This window comes from Sturnira hondurensis, unplaced genomic scaffold (genome assembly GCF_014824575.4).
Source record: "Sturnira hondurensis isolate 20B ecotype Veracruz unplaced genomic scaffold, ASM1482457v3 Scaffold0025484, whole genome shotgun sequence".
Classification (NCBI taxonomy): domain Eukaryota; kingdom Metazoa; phylum Chordata; class Mammalia; order Chiroptera; family Phyllostomidae; genus Sturnira; species Sturnira hondurensis.
This window is the reverse complement of record NW_028098115.1, coordinates 304,960-320,207: the sequence shown is the minus strand read 5'-3', so window position 1 is coordinate 320,207 and position 15,248 is coordinate 304,960. Positions and strand designations below refer to the sequence as shown.

Below are 15,248 nucleotides of genomic sequence, written 5' to 3'. Positions count from 1 at the left end.
GTTTTTTCACATATTTGCGCTTCCGTTAACAGCCGTAAAACTAAGTTACATGGATGGGATCAATCCTGGGAATAACTGTCATGACGAAAAGAGAGCTATCTCCTTAATATTCTCCTTATTTTTATCTTTGACTCTTTACTTTCACGCAGAGGAGAATTACCCTGGGTCTGAGATGGAGGTCTCTCTGCTGCTACTCAGCCTGGGCTTGATTCTTATAGGGTCTTCAGGAAACAAAGTGGAGACAATTAAAAAAGAATTCTCAGAGGAAGAGATGCAAGGCGACTTGGCGGACAGTGACCAAGAAAAACAGACCATCGAGGTATTTATGAACTCAACTCTGTCGGCTACAAACACCAGCTTTCACACGTGCAAGGATGTTGTATCTTCATCACTGACATTCAGATTACATTATAGCTTCCCCAAGGGGAACAGCTCAGGTGATGACAAAGAGAATTACAATGACATGGTGATCTGGAGAAAAGTTTCACAAGCGAATGGGTCATGCATGTTGAGCAATAACTCTATTCGTGGTTTCATGGACGTGACTGGTGGGATCCCCAAGGCCTCCAGCTACAAGTGTGAGCAGGATCTTGACATAAGCTGCTCTAAGAGCCCAGAACTGGAGACCACGATGGGCCAGCTCACTACAGGCAAACCGTTCCCCAGGTGCCAATACCACCGTGTTACCTCATTAAAGGAGATATTGGCAGTGCTAACAGGCAACTCTCTGATGAGCTGGTTAGTTAGTGGCTTTAAATTGTAAATCCCACAGGGGTGTGGGACGATAGTCTATCTAACAAGAACACGTGTATTGTGGTCATTGTGTGTTGCCTTCTGTTATCTGCATCTACCATTTTAGCCCTATGGTAAAGTCCTGAGTATTTGTACTAACTGAAGTAGTGAAAAATCCAAATTTGTGGGTAATTTGATTAAAATTTATAACTGATCTTGGAGTGCAAATACTTTCTGTCTCTCCACACACACACACACACACACACACACACCCCTTCTCTCAACTAACCTGAGTTCCACCCTAACAGTTATAAGGCCAAGAAGCAGAGTTCACCCAAGTTGACAGGATTAAGAAAAGAAGGCCCCCAACCACCATAGATAATTAAAAATTATTGTATTGCCACTGAGATTATTCAGAGGAATAGTGAATAAGCATAGGGGATATTGTCACTGCTTGTCTTCAAGGAAATGTGTGCACCGATGCACGCACACAAATGTGAGCTCCTGCCTGTGCAGCCGGAGGTCTGCCCGCCCTGCAGAAGCTGCTGGAGGAAAAAGATCCTGTGCCTTAGCTGCTGCCCTCAGTCAGCAGCTCCATCCCTGAGCAGTTTTCATTCCTTCTTCCTCATCCTTATCTAGTTCACAGGTCACTACAGAGAGAAAAAATAAAATGCTTATTGTGATTTTTACTCAAGGATACTCTTGATTCCCTGGGGCAGAGAATGGCAAGCCACGAAGGAGCAGAGGAGGCAGAAAGATGAGAAATAGGAAGTTTATGTCAAGCGCCAGGCAGAATTAATCTTCAGTCTTGTTTTCTGATATTGTGTGATTTTTTAACTATCAATTGTTTATTTGTACATCTTTATGGTTCAACACTCTATGTAAAACATGGGCCGGTATCTTGTTCCTTAGTGTGTGCCCATGTACTCCTGTTTTCTCATCTTACATCCTCCCTCCATCCTGAGGCAATTCTTTTAATGTCCTAGTTTTAAATAAATGCATGTGAATGAATGTCACATCACTGAAATACTTGTACACCATTCTTTGTATATCAGTTTTCATAGTGTTTATCACATTTGAAGTGGAATTCTCATTACGTCACAACTGCAGAACTCTGACAATTAGTCAACATGCAGCATGACGGCAGATACCTTTGTATTTTTAGCTGGGTTTTCCTTGTTGGCGTGGTGGCTTATTAAAATAATCACTTAGGTTTGGCCAAATAGGTATGTAATTAGCACTCAATTTGCACTTGGCAGCCAGGGAAGAAAGTGATAGAGGAAAATGCCTGGGGCACAAAGTCCTCTTCTCTGTGAAAGAAGAACCCAGGGCCCTGGAAGGAAGATGTACTCACTGGGATTCATTCCAGGGACAGTTTCCAAGTGGCCAGGCTGGTGCCACCACCCACTCGTCGGCCATGGAGTGAGCTCTGTCCATGGTTGAGCAGTCCAGCGGGTCCCCTCTTGGTTCATGTTTGAGTAACTTCTTTCCCACAGTAGACTCCTACTGTGGAGTCCAGCTCTGGGTAACGGGCATGTCAGCCCCAGAGACAAAACTGTTCAAGCTTTGGGAAACATTTTTGGTAATATGCAAGAAAAAGCAAATCCAGCCTGCTTCAGATCTTAGTACAGATTTCTTCCTTCACCAGGAGAGAAGAGCAAAACCCAGAATGAATACCTCTTTTTATATCAGGCGCATCCTCTGAAGACCAAACCTTTCCACTTCTCCAAAGGAATCAGGAGCTCTGGTGCTCTGTTCCAAGACTTTGGTATCCTGCCCTCCCAGTACCTATCTAGTCATCATGCTATGAAGTCTGAGAGATGCCAAATGTAGAGGTGCCTTAAAGAGGCAGGGCCCAAGTGCTAGCACTTCTCACCATCAAAGCCTGTCACCCCTTTGACATAATGTGCCTCCTAAGGTCCCTCATGATGACAATAGGCAGGGGGTTTCTGATTTTAAAACATTGTTTTCATAATTTTTTCCTGCTTCCACGCTACAGAGACCCCCCATTTTTCTTATAGCTTCACACGCAAACTTTTCTGACTGGTGTTCAAGGCTGCTACTGCTCCATTCTCTTCTTACCCAGCCTGTCCCCCAGCACCTTCCCAGTCTCTGTTGTTTTGAGGCCACTCTCTTCACAGTCCACAGAACGTGTGTCCTTGTCTTCACCTCTTTGGTGGGCTGATCTTGATGCCCTTTTTCTTCCCTTTCTCATTCTATCTTCTGAGTCCATTCAATGTCACAAGCTCCACTTGACTGGAAATAGCCCCCAAACTGTCACCTGTGTTTGTTATAAAACTAACTGAGAGGTAGATGTGTGTCACATCCTTGTAGCTGAAAGGAAACTTTAGAGGAAATGAAACGAAGTGATGAAGGAGACTGATACAATCACAAGGAAGATGGAGAGTCGGGTTGAGAAAGACAGCTCAAAATGGGCTGTTATGGAGGTGTGAGAAAGAGATAGTGAGAGGGGTTATTTGGCATAAGAGAAGCCCCCTCCTTGTCTCTCATCATTTCCTCTGCTCTCCCAATGTAAAGTACCCTCAGTTTCTTTAATCAACAATTCTGAAGTGAAACGAGTCCCTGGCCTCAAGTGTCCAGGATGTTGCTGAAGTAAGGAGAGAGTGTTTGCAACATCATAGGTAAATCTTCATTTGTTTTATTGACTCAATACCTCCCACCAAAAACAGTCATTTCCTATCACTGGGTATCAGGTTCCTTCTCTCCACAATGGGGAGGTTGGGTTAGATGTGGGTTCTCTGACTCAGATGTGCATCAGAGTCACTGTGCAGAAGCTCTCAGGTTGCCCACCCCAAACCCCCACCCCCCACTCTCAAGACAAAAAGGTATTGTAAGGCACAGGGCTGCTCAGCCAGACGTCCCTACCCAGGCTTTCTGACCAGAAGTGATACGTGCTACTTCTAGGTCCTGGTCTTATGACATTAGATAAGCCACTTCCATGATTTTTTCTTTCCCGACAGCTAGATTCCCAAAGTGAGCTTGAGTGTGACTCAACCTTAATAATGTAGATGCTTATAACACCCTAGGAATGGCCTGAACAGCAAAAGGAAGGGAAGCCACATGCCTGAACTCATGAGTGAAGCAGGGTTACTTTGCCAACCTTTAAACGAGAGAGAAATAAATATGTATATTTTTAAATCCCTCATACTTTGAGATTTAGTTCCATCAGCTTAGTCTTACCCCAATAAATTTAGTAACTTTAGGAGCTATTATTAAATACAGATTCCTGGGCCTTGACCCAGAAGATCTGGGTTCTGCAGAAAAGAGAAAGGACAACAGCATGTAGGTTGTTTAGAAGAGTGTTAGGTTTGCTGATGTGCACCAAAGTTCCAACACCGCTAGATTAGAGGAACTAAAAGCTTTCTTTCTAGTTAGAGAACATTCTGATTCCAATCCCAGTTAGGGGGGACAGGGTTGCTGCCTATGTATTCAGGGCTTTCAAAGATCGCCCTGGGACAAAACAAGTCAATTTAACTTAGAGAGCATCCACTCCTCACACAGTGTCCCAGAACTAGCAAGGCAGGGGACCCCCAAGCCCCTTAGCCACGGATGCATCTGGGAGCAAATGCAGTGCCCTGTGCGCAGGAGTCAGGTTTCCTTTTAAAACAGTGGCCAAGAAGTTGGCAGAGGTGTCACAAACATGAAATACATCCTTCGTACCCCAAAGAATGGCAGGTTTAGGTGACTGTTTAACATCCCCAAATCTCCACGCTTATAAAGTGTGTAAAACTTTGTCAAGATCACATACAATTACCACAAGGATGATTAATAAGTAATGAAAACTGAACCCTTATGATGTGCCAGGCACTGGTCTAAACACAGATGTACACCGCAGAACAACGTTCATGAGGTAGATTATTATTATCGCCACTTCAGTAGTGAAGAAACTGAGGCACTGTAGGTAATGCACAAAGTGAGGTAATGTATAAAGTCACACAAATGGTACCCCAGGAAGAACCAAGGACACTGGTTCCATAGGCCATGCTTTTCACCATTCACCTTTATTTGGTAGGAAAAAGCAAACTTGCCCATAACTATACAGAAAGATAACGATGGGACGCTCCTGAATTTACTCCATCTCATAGGATTGTTTGAGGATTGAATGATAGCTGTTATCATTATTTTCATTACAATTAGATCAGAACATTGTTAAGCATACAACTGAAAAGAAATATTTGCAATACATATGGCTGACAAAGGGTTGATATCTTTAATATATAAAGAGGTCTGTCAATTTAATACAATAAAATGAAAATACCTACAGAAAAATAAGCAAGGAACACAAAGAGAAAATTACCCCCCCAAAAAGAAAGAATCATTAAACATTGGAAATTATTTCCTTCCTTTTAAAGGTAATATAAATAAAAACAATGTAATATCATTTTTTACATGCCCAATCGGCAAAAATAAGATTTAAAAAATAACATAATGCTGGCATGGGTACAAGAAAGAGGACATTCTCATGCACTCCTCCTGGGAAAACAAGTTGGTAAATTTGCTGTCTTTCTGGGGAACAATTTGAACTAAGCCCCATTCTAGTTTTCAGACTCCAGCACATTTGGTTTCTTTACTTCACTGATGACACTCTTCTCCTCTCATACATGCTTCTGGCTAGAAAGTCAACTCCGTCAGTTCTGGCCCTGATGGCTTTCTGAGTTGGGGACCTCACTGAAAGGCCTGTGTAGGCCCAGGGGCTTATTTTTCATAGGGTCAGAGAGCAGGGCATCAGGAGCTGGCAGAGCCTGGGGCATGTGCGAGCTGCAGGTTCTGCTTCTTGCCTGTGCTCACCTTGCTGTCAGCAGCTTGGGCTGTTCCGAGAACTCCACGTTCTCCATTTCAGGAATGTGGGCTGAGTGAGTTCTTGGACCCGTCACAAGAAATACCCCTTCTGAGAGCTCTCCCGGGCACAGGAGGCAGGGCCTGTTACAGAAGGGACTGGCAGGGGGGAGCAAGATTGGGAGGACAGGCTCTTGAAACTTGCCCACACAAAGTGACATTTGTCCCCTTCTGACCCTTTATACCCCTTCTTCATCCAGCTTCCATGTGTTCTTCTTTCTACTGAACTGTGCCTTCAACACACATGTCCCTTCTGCACCATTCATAGCTTCTGCTTTCTCATTTCCTTCCAGGCTGTGCACCACTTGACTTTGTGTGTTCTTCTCTGTGTGTCTTGCATTCAAACTCACTGTTCAGGGATAAAGTGACAAATTGGACAGATTTCTGGAGCCAGGTCACATGTGTGATTTTCACTCAAAGGCCAGTGTTCCTTCTGCCCTGGTTTCAGTCCCTGTGAGGCAGCCTGTTCATCCAGCACTAATGGGCACGACACAGAGCTGCTCGGGTGGAAAAGCACGAGAATGGCATGAACTGGTGGACTCACCCTGAGCGCACTCCAAGCCCTGTTAGGGGGATGCTGCTGAACAGCTCCTTAGTCCACTAAATCCCCCCTTGTCTTCCTTTAGAAAATTCTAGAATTGCTCAGCTGTCTTTATAAAAATTGTACTCACTGTAACCACATTTTTAAAAAAGGTGTAAATAAAAGAAATGTACCCTCACTATACAAGGCATTGGATATAAGACAATTATATAATATCTTAGGAGAAAAAGATATTTTTGTTATCTGAAGTGATTGATGCAGGCATCTATGAAAAAAGGACAAAAATCTTTATTTTGATAGATAGTCCATTGAAATAGCTAAAATTTGAATTGAAGAAGAAAAGGGGACTAGGAATGGGAAGGGACACACGAATAGGAGGAGTAAGTGAAAATATGGTTGATATTGCTGCAACCTCTGCAGCTTTCTTTTGACCAGCATTAGCCTGGCATGTAATTTCACACCCTTTCCTGGTAGTTAACCTCTTTAGGTCTTCATGGGAAGTGTGTTTCTTGTAGACCATGTATAGGTGAGCCTTGTTTTTGTAAATCCAATCTGACTAGCACCAGCTTGTAGTTGGTATGCTTAAACCATAAACATTTAGTGAAATTATTTATATGGTTAGTACAAATAATGAAGCTAGTATCTTTTTCTTTTATTTTTGTTTCTTCTTTGTTCCCTTTTCCTGATCTTTGGGGGCCTTCACTTGGATTTGTCAAAAAATTGTTATGATTCTATTGTTTATCTCTTTTGTTGAATTTTAATTTATATCTCCTCATTTGGTTAATTCAGTGGTTGCATCAGGATTTTTAGTATATATCTTTAATTTATCATAGCATACTTTCAACTGACAAAGTACTAGTTCATTTATTGTTTAAGAACAATACAGTAATATACTTCCATTTTTCTCCTTTCAGATTTTATGTTATTGTCATGCATTTTACTTTGAAATATGATATAAATTCCATTATACATTGACACTATTTTTATATTTTAAATCAATGAAATAGTAAGAGTAAAACATTTATTTGCCTGTGTAGTGACCATTTACAGTGTTTCTCATTCCCTGATGTACAGTTGGACTTGCAGCTCCTCTAATTCTCCCCCTCCCTGTTTGAGTTTCCTTTAACCTTTCTTGTAGTGTGGGTTTCCTGGTGATGAATTCTTTAAACTTCTCAATCTGAGAAAGTTTTTATTTTACCTTAGTGTTTTAAAGATATTCTTGCCAGGCATAGAATTTCTGTATTGATAGTTTTCTTATATGAGTACTTTAATAAAGTTTTCCCGCTATATTCTTACTTATATTGTTTCAGATGAAAAATCTAATGTCACCCCCTATATTCATTTCTCTGTCCACAGCGTTTCTTTTTGCTGAGGCTGTGTTACTGAAATGAAGGGGTACATTTGCCTACGTGCATCAAAGCCCAGTAAGACACCAACAGGAGTTTGCAACCAAGAAAGTTAAGGATTTATTGAGGGGGTGGCACCATGCCTGGAGTCACAGGTATCTCATGCTCAAAGACCTGGCTGCCCCATGACTTCCAGGAGATGGATCATATTGGGAAAAAATCATTAGTCATGGTGACTAATGGAGTTAGGGTTGTAGTCTCCATGGATTGGTCGATGCTAGGGTTGGGGGTAGTTGATTATTGCATCAGGTCCTGATGTCAGCCATGGGGTTGCTCTGGAACTAAAACACAACTGAGGCCTAGATGTTATCTCTAGTTTGACTGAAAGTGCTTCTGTGGTCAACAGACCCCAGGTTTTGTTTCTAAGAATACTGGATACTGACCAGAACCTCATTGTCCTGAGGGCTTAATAATTAAGCAAAGGAGAGGGAGATGGGTGAGTCAGGATGCTGAGTGAGGCCAGTTTGAGTCAAAGTGGGAAAAAAATCAAAGCAAAAGGCGAGACTAAAGAAAATAAAGTTTTTGTATGGTTAAAGCTTTTTCTGTGGTTATCTCTTTATTGCTTTTTTTTCTCTTCCCAATTTGATTATGATGTGTCTTGGTACAGTTTTCTTCGTGTTTTTGTGTTTGGAGTTTGTTGAGCTTCTTTGACTTGGTGAATTAATACTTTTCATCAAGTTTTGAAAGTTTTTGGCCATTATTTCTTCCAATTTTCTTTTCATCTCCCTGCTTCTTTTCTTCAGGGACTCAACTTATCCATTGGAGGTCACTTGAATTCATTCTAGAGCTTACTGATGTGATGGTCTTTTCACATTTGTTTTCTTTTTTTAAAAAAATATTTTATTTATCTATCTTTAGAGAGGATAGGGAAGGAGAGAGGAGAGAAACGTCAATGTATGGTTGCCTCTCGTGCATTCCCTGGTGGGAACTGGCCTCCAACCCAGGCATGTGCCCTGACTGGGAATCGAACCCCAATTGTGTGGTTCGAAGGCCCGCGCTCAATCCACTGAGCCACACCAGCCAGGGCTCACATTTGTTTTCTTTTTCTGTGTTTTATTCCTATTCCTTTCTATTCATTAATCGTTCTTCTGCAATGTCTTATTTGCCATCAGTCCCATGCAGTGTATTATTTCACCCATTGTACAATAGTTTTTTTTAAGATTTTATTTTTTTAGAGGGAGGGGAAGAAAGGGAGAAAGAGAGGGAGAGAAACATTGATGGGTGAGAGAAATATTGATCAGTTGCCTCTTACATGCCCCCAGATGGGGACCTGCAACCCAGTCATGTGCTCTGACTGGCAATCAACCCAGAGACCTTTTGGTTTGCAGGCCAGTGCTCAATCCACTGAACCACACCAGCCAGGGCAATACTTTCTATCTTTAGAAGTTTGATTTTTTTCTATTTCCCATCAACCTACTTAACTTTTTGTACATAAAGAGTAGTATTAATGTCTTTACTCCATGCTTATTCTGGGTCATTTTTTCCTGGTCATCTTCAATTAATTATTATTCTTCTCATTAAGCTTTGTGTTTTTCTGCTTCTTTGCATGGTTAGTAATTTTTTATTGGATGCCAAACATTGTGAATTTTACCTTATTGATTTACCTTGTATAGATATTTTGTTGTGGTTTGGCATAAACCTTCTTGAACTTTTTTCTGACTTATATCAAGTTCAGATACACGTTTTTTGGAACCATGAAGATCCTGAGGCAGGTTCAGAGCAGAAACAGTCTAGAGCTAATCATTCCCCACTACTGAGGCAAGACCTTCCTAAGTACTCTACCTAATGCCCCATGGATTTTGATTTTTTTCATTCTGGCTAGAAGAAATAGACACAGTTCCTCCTGATTCTTTTAGATGCTTCTTCCTCATCCTCAGATGGTGTTCTCCTACACTTGTGATAACAGGTATGCTGCTAATACTTGGGGAACCCTTTGCAGGTCTCTAAGTTTCTGTCTTGAGTCAGCTTTCTCCTTTCTAGTACTTTTTCCCTATGGGCTCAAGTTTCCTCATTTCCTCAATATCTTTCTCTCAATTCAGGCAGTTTTCAGGCTGTTCCTAAATTCACTCTTCCTTCACTTTTACTGAAGTCTCTCTCAAGATAGCAAGCAGAGTGCATTGTAGGGCTCAGCTTATTTGTTTCCTAGTGTGTTGTGTTGCTTGATGTTTTATGTCTTGGAAATAATTTTTCTAGCATTTTGTCAGTTTTTTTTTCTATTGTTTCAGGTGGGAGGGCAAATCAGGTTCATATTACTCATTTTTTAAAAAGATTTTCTCCTTGTCGCAGGCACGTGCTCCACTGAGCTACACTAGCCAGGGCCCGTATTACTCATTCTTAACTGGAAGATGATATTAGTCCTTTTTTTCTCATTTTAAAACCAAGTCTAAAAAGTATTTCTATTTAAACACGTACCCCACAGACTTTTGGAGCTAAATGACCTCTCCTTAGTTTTCTAGTGGGTAAGTAGAAATACCACAGTAGAGTTGCACTCTGTCGTTAAGGATGCAAGAGCTAGGGAATGCAGAGGGTGAGTGGAAATTTCATAGGAAGTAAGAATGCTTTGTTAAGGCATAAACTGGCAATTTGTTTTTATTGCTGTAAAATATTGGAAAAGAAAGACAAAAATTCTGTATTTCCATAACACAAGAAGTTGTCTTACTTTGGGTCTTGATGGCTCAAAGGGATGTTAAATGGCTTTTGTGTTAAATTTAAACATTTTTAGCTATCTCAAATATGAGGAAAAACCAACAACCTGTTTAATATTAAGACCATTTATAACAGAAAGAGAAACTATATTGTTAAGCAGCACCCACATACAAAGAACTGAACTTTCTGTTTCACTAGGACAAATTCAAACACTTTGATTTTTCTAATTGTGTCACAACAGTGAAAGACACCTAAAATAACAGGCACATTTTGCTGCCACCTTTGACAGTTGTGAGTTGGGGGTACATATGTTGGATTTACAAAATAAATTTATACTTTTTTTGCACCTGAGCTTGAGAAGCGATTTCACACTGCACATATTTTGCAAGTATTTTTTTTCAAGATGTTGCTGGTTTTTGCAATTTATTTGCTCTCTCCTGCCATCATTATGCTATTTGTTTTGGGTGATGTTTCCTGTAGACTTGTGTGATGAGCATATAATCCAGTCCATGTGTGTGTGATCAAGTCTTTCAATACTTTATGCCTGTGTTCTTGTTGTATTTAATAAAGATATTCCTTACAAAGTCCAAATTATGAAAAATATTCTAGTATATATATTTGTATCAATATTCTTAATGATGTTTTTATTTATTTTATTTATTTTTTAAATATACTTTATTGATTATACCATTACAGTTGTTCTATTCCCCCCCTTCAATCCCTTCCACCCGCACCCTCCCTCCCCCACCATTCTGCCCCCCTTAGTTTATAACCACGTGTCTCAAGTTCTTTGGATTCTATATTTCCCCCACTATTCTCACCCTCTCCCCTATCTATTTTCTACCTACCATCTATGCTATTTTCTGTGCCTTCTCCCCCCTTCTCCCCCTCCCACCCCCCTGTTGCTAACCCTCCATGTGTTCTTCATTTCTATGGTTCCACTCCTGATCTAGCTGTCCTCTTGGTTTGCTTTTGTTTTAGGTGTGGTTGTTAATAGCTGTGTGTTTGCTGTCCTTTCACTGTTAATATTTTTCATCTTCTTTTTCTTAGATAAGTCCCTTTAGCATTTCATATAATAAGGGCTTGGTGATGATGAACTCCTTGAACTTGACCTTATCTGAGAAGCACTTTATCTGTCCTTCCATTCTAAATGAAAGTTTTGCTGGATAAAGCAATCTTGGCTGTAGGTCTTTGGATTTCATGACTTGGAATACTTCTTTCCAGCCCCTTCTTGCCTGTAAGGTCTCTTTTGAGAAATCCGCTGACAGTCTGATGGGTACTCCTTTGTAGGTGACTGTCCCCTTATCCCTTGATGCTTCTAGGATTCTCTCCTTCATTTTGGTCTTGGCTAATGTAATTATGATGTGCCTTGGTGTGTTCCTTCTTGGGTCCAACTTCTTTGGCACTCTCTGAGCTTCCTGGATTTCCTGGAAGTCTATTTCCTTTGCCAGACTGGGGAAGTTCTCCTTTATTATTTGTTCAAATATGTTTTCCACTCGTGGCTGTTTCTTTCCCCCTTCTGGTACCCCTATAATTCGGATGTTGGAACGTTTAAAGATGTCCTGGAGGTTCCTAAGCCTCTCCTCATTTTTTTGAATTCTCATTTCTTCATTCCTTTCTGGTGGGATGTTTTGTTCTTCCTTCTGGTCCATTCCATTGATTTGAGTCCCCGTTTCCTTTCCATCACTATTGGTTTCCTGTGCATCTCCCTTCATTTCAATTAGTTTAGCCTTCATATATTCCTCTAATTTGTGACTTTGTTCCTCTAATTTGTGACTATAATCTACCAGTTCTGTGAGCATCCTGATAAATAGTGTCCTGAATTGTGCTTCTGAGAGGCTGGCAATTTCTTGGTCGCTGAGAGTTATTGGCTCTTGGACTTTGAGTTCTTCTTGTGCCATCTTTCGGGTTGTTCTTGCCTGTTCCATAGCAGGATCAGAGCCCTAAAATGTTCACTAGAACAGGGCAACTAAGTCGCTGGGTTGTGACGCTGTATGTGGGGGCGGGGTCAAAGAGGGACTATGGCGTCCTGTCCGCCGCCTGCCGCCACGGCCCTCACCGGTGCTGCAGTTGCTGCCGTCACCTGGCCCACGCGTTTCGTCCCACTGCTCGCGAGTGTGCCACCGCCGTCAGCCCTCGCCCCCTGGGGACTGCGTGGTCTGTCTCACTGTGCGCGAATATGCGCCCTTGGTCTGCCCCGCACCCCAGCTGGTTCTCGTCTGCCTGCGCGCCTGGGTCAGCGGCCCTGTCCTGCCCGACCCTGCTCGCTGCTGGCTCCGCCCCTCTTACCGTCCCCATTGAACGTTTAGATGTAGTTGGACTTCCGTATAATTCAAGTTTCTGTCCTTTGGTTGTGTCTTTGTTTCTCCAAACCTTTGTTTTATTCAAACTTGGTTGTGGGAGAAGGCACAGTGTTTCCACCTATGCCTCCATCTTGGCGGAAGTCCCTTAATGATGTTTTTAAATATTACCTTGTCTTCTAGTCCATCATACAGTGAGGACTGTGTGTGTTATGAATACTGTAGTTTGTGTTGTTTTTTTCTTGATGTAAAGCCCCCTGTCACTGGATTTATCCTTTTTTACTGAATCAAAATTTATAATATAGTCTGTCCTAATACATTGCATTCTTCTATTTTCTTGCTATTCTTGATCTTTGAGAAGGGTTAAATATGAACTCAAACCAAACTGGTGGCCATTTCTTGGTCTGTACCTTCTAAACTCACACTGGCATTACAGGGGAAAAAAATCAGGCAAAAGTATAACAAGTCCTTTAAAAACTGTGTAGAATCATATAATAAAAAAGCTAATTAAGCAGGGAATAAGTAAATATAAATTTGCAAAAACCTGCAGTCAGTTGTGAAGAATTTCTGTCCTCCAGAGCTGGCTTGACTCCATTTTTGCAAAATAAGATATTGAAATTACTCTACATTAGTGCTCTGTAGGTTGATTTTCAATTTTTTAAAAAATATATTTTTAATATATATTTTAATTTTTATTTATTTATCTTTAGAGGGGAAAGGAAAGAGAGAAGGAGAGAAATATCAATGTATGGTTGCCTCTTGTGAATCCCCTGCTAGGAACTGGTCTGCAACCCAGGCATGTGCCCTGACTGGGAATCAAACTGTGATCGTGTGGTTCGCAGGCCTGTGCTCAATCCACTGAGCTACACCAGCCAGGGCAGATTTTCAATTATTGATTAACACTTAGTCTGTGTATATCTATTCTGTGTGCCTCTGTAAACTCAGATACTCAAGTCTGTACTCTGGCCCTGGGGGAAGAAATGTCTTGAACTGAGCAGAAGATGTGAATTTCGGAGAACCCATTGATCTTTTTATGACCTGCCAGGCTCATATTTTTTTCCAGATTTTTCTCAATCTTACACAATTCTCAGTTTTGTTATGGGTATGAAGACCTGAAGCACAGATACTGCCTAAAAATATTTGTGAAATGTATACATGAAGCTGGTTAAAGCCCACATTTTTCATTTACAATATAGCTAGGAGCTACTCTGAGATTTATTCACAAGGTAAGTCTAATTCCACATTGAGCTTTTGAATGTATCTATCCCCAACCACTCCAACTAATGAACTGACTTTTCCTGTTGCTAATAAAAGTAGAAGTTTACTGGTATCAAAATGTGACATTCCGAGAAAATGGCACTTAATATTTAAGAACATGAATAAAGCAGCTCTTAAAAATCCATTTGAAATGATACTTCTTTAAAGTTACTTATTTTAAATTAAAAAAACAGGCACCTTTAAAAATGACAATAAAAACATTAATCATTCAGAAATAACAGTTAAGGCTTTGTTTCAGTCCCTCCCCCCACCACCATGTTTTCTGTACATCCATTAATTGGGATTATATTGTAGATATAGTTTAGTGTTTTGATTTTTCAGTAGCCATTTGCTGCTTTTGGACATTGGCTACTTTTGTATTTGGCCTCTATTCCCTTTTCGGGTTGTAGGGAACAGTCCTGTCAGCAACTGGAATTCTGCTAGGGTTTTAATTGTCTGGTTTTCCTTTACTTCTCAAAGAAAGACGTGAGCATCAGGTCAGCCAATCAGAGGATCCCACGTACCTAGATATAGCCACGTGATAGAGAAAAGGCCAATCGTAAACGTTATTTTCCTTGGATAAAATGAGAGAGGATGACACTATGATCCTAAATATAAACTATAAGGGTAACTGGTTTTCTCTACCATTGCATGGAGAGCCGCTGCATGAGAATGGGTTAGTAGAGAAAGCAAAGTAGAATAAGAGAAACAGGAGTGTAATGAAGGATTTAATTTCTTCATCCTGCTGCGCCTGTTGGACTTCTGTTTTCTGTGAGTCAAATATAGTTCCTCCTGTGTGAGAGTGGATTTGTTCAGTATTGCTGCCACTTGTAATAAGACGGTCCTACTACTGAAATATTAAAAGTATTTTGTATCTCTAAAGTTTAATTCATTAATATATTTGTAAATTCTGGAAAATAATCTATTTTAAGAATATACAATTCTATGAATATAGAACACTATCTCAAATATTAGTTCTTGTTGCAATAGTTATTACTGTAGTGTTTTTGGCATTTCTATAAACATATCAGATTCAATTTAAACTTTCCCATATTTTTTAGATATTTATATTTTCAAATTTCAAATGTTCATCTATATTAAGTAGAACTGGCTATTCACATTTGCATGCTTAGAATTCTAGCAATGAAAACTGGAGATGACAGTTTCAGCTTTTAAAAGCTCTTTATTTTTCTTGTCAAATTTTTATTTTAATCAGAAAGGCATGATTGCCCGCTTCATGCATTGCCAGGACTGTGCTTGTAAAGTATTCTAATTATTGCCAATTTGAAAGATACAATTTTAGTTGTTTCCTTTTGCAATTGAGGCTATATAATTATATAATCATTGTTCATTGATTCCTCATTTTAAGATCTGTTTAAAATCCTGCTTTTTCTTTTTTAAAAAGCAGTTTACTTCTAAAATATCACTTAATAGTTCCTCAGAAATACATACGTAGCCCTAGCTGGAGTGGCTCAGTGGACTGAGTGCCTGTCTGCAAACCAAAGTGTT

General features: G+C 40.4%; 1 protein-coding gene across 1 annotated transcript in view; it reads left to right on the top strand.

The window, feature by feature from the left end:
• RNASE11 (ribonuclease A family member 11 (inactive)) overlaps nt 1-913 on the top strand; it is a 30,798-nt gene extending 29,885 nt beyond the window's left edge. The window contains exon 2 of the mRNA XM_037039779.1: nt 150-913. Within this exon, the coding sequence (XP_036895674.1) occupies nt 173-763 (591 nt within the window). The 5' untranslated portion in view covers nt 150-172 and the 3' untranslated portion in view covers nt 764-913. The remainder of the gene's footprint in view (nt 1-149) is intronic.
• Nucleotides 914-15,248: the final 14,335 nt, after the last annotated feature.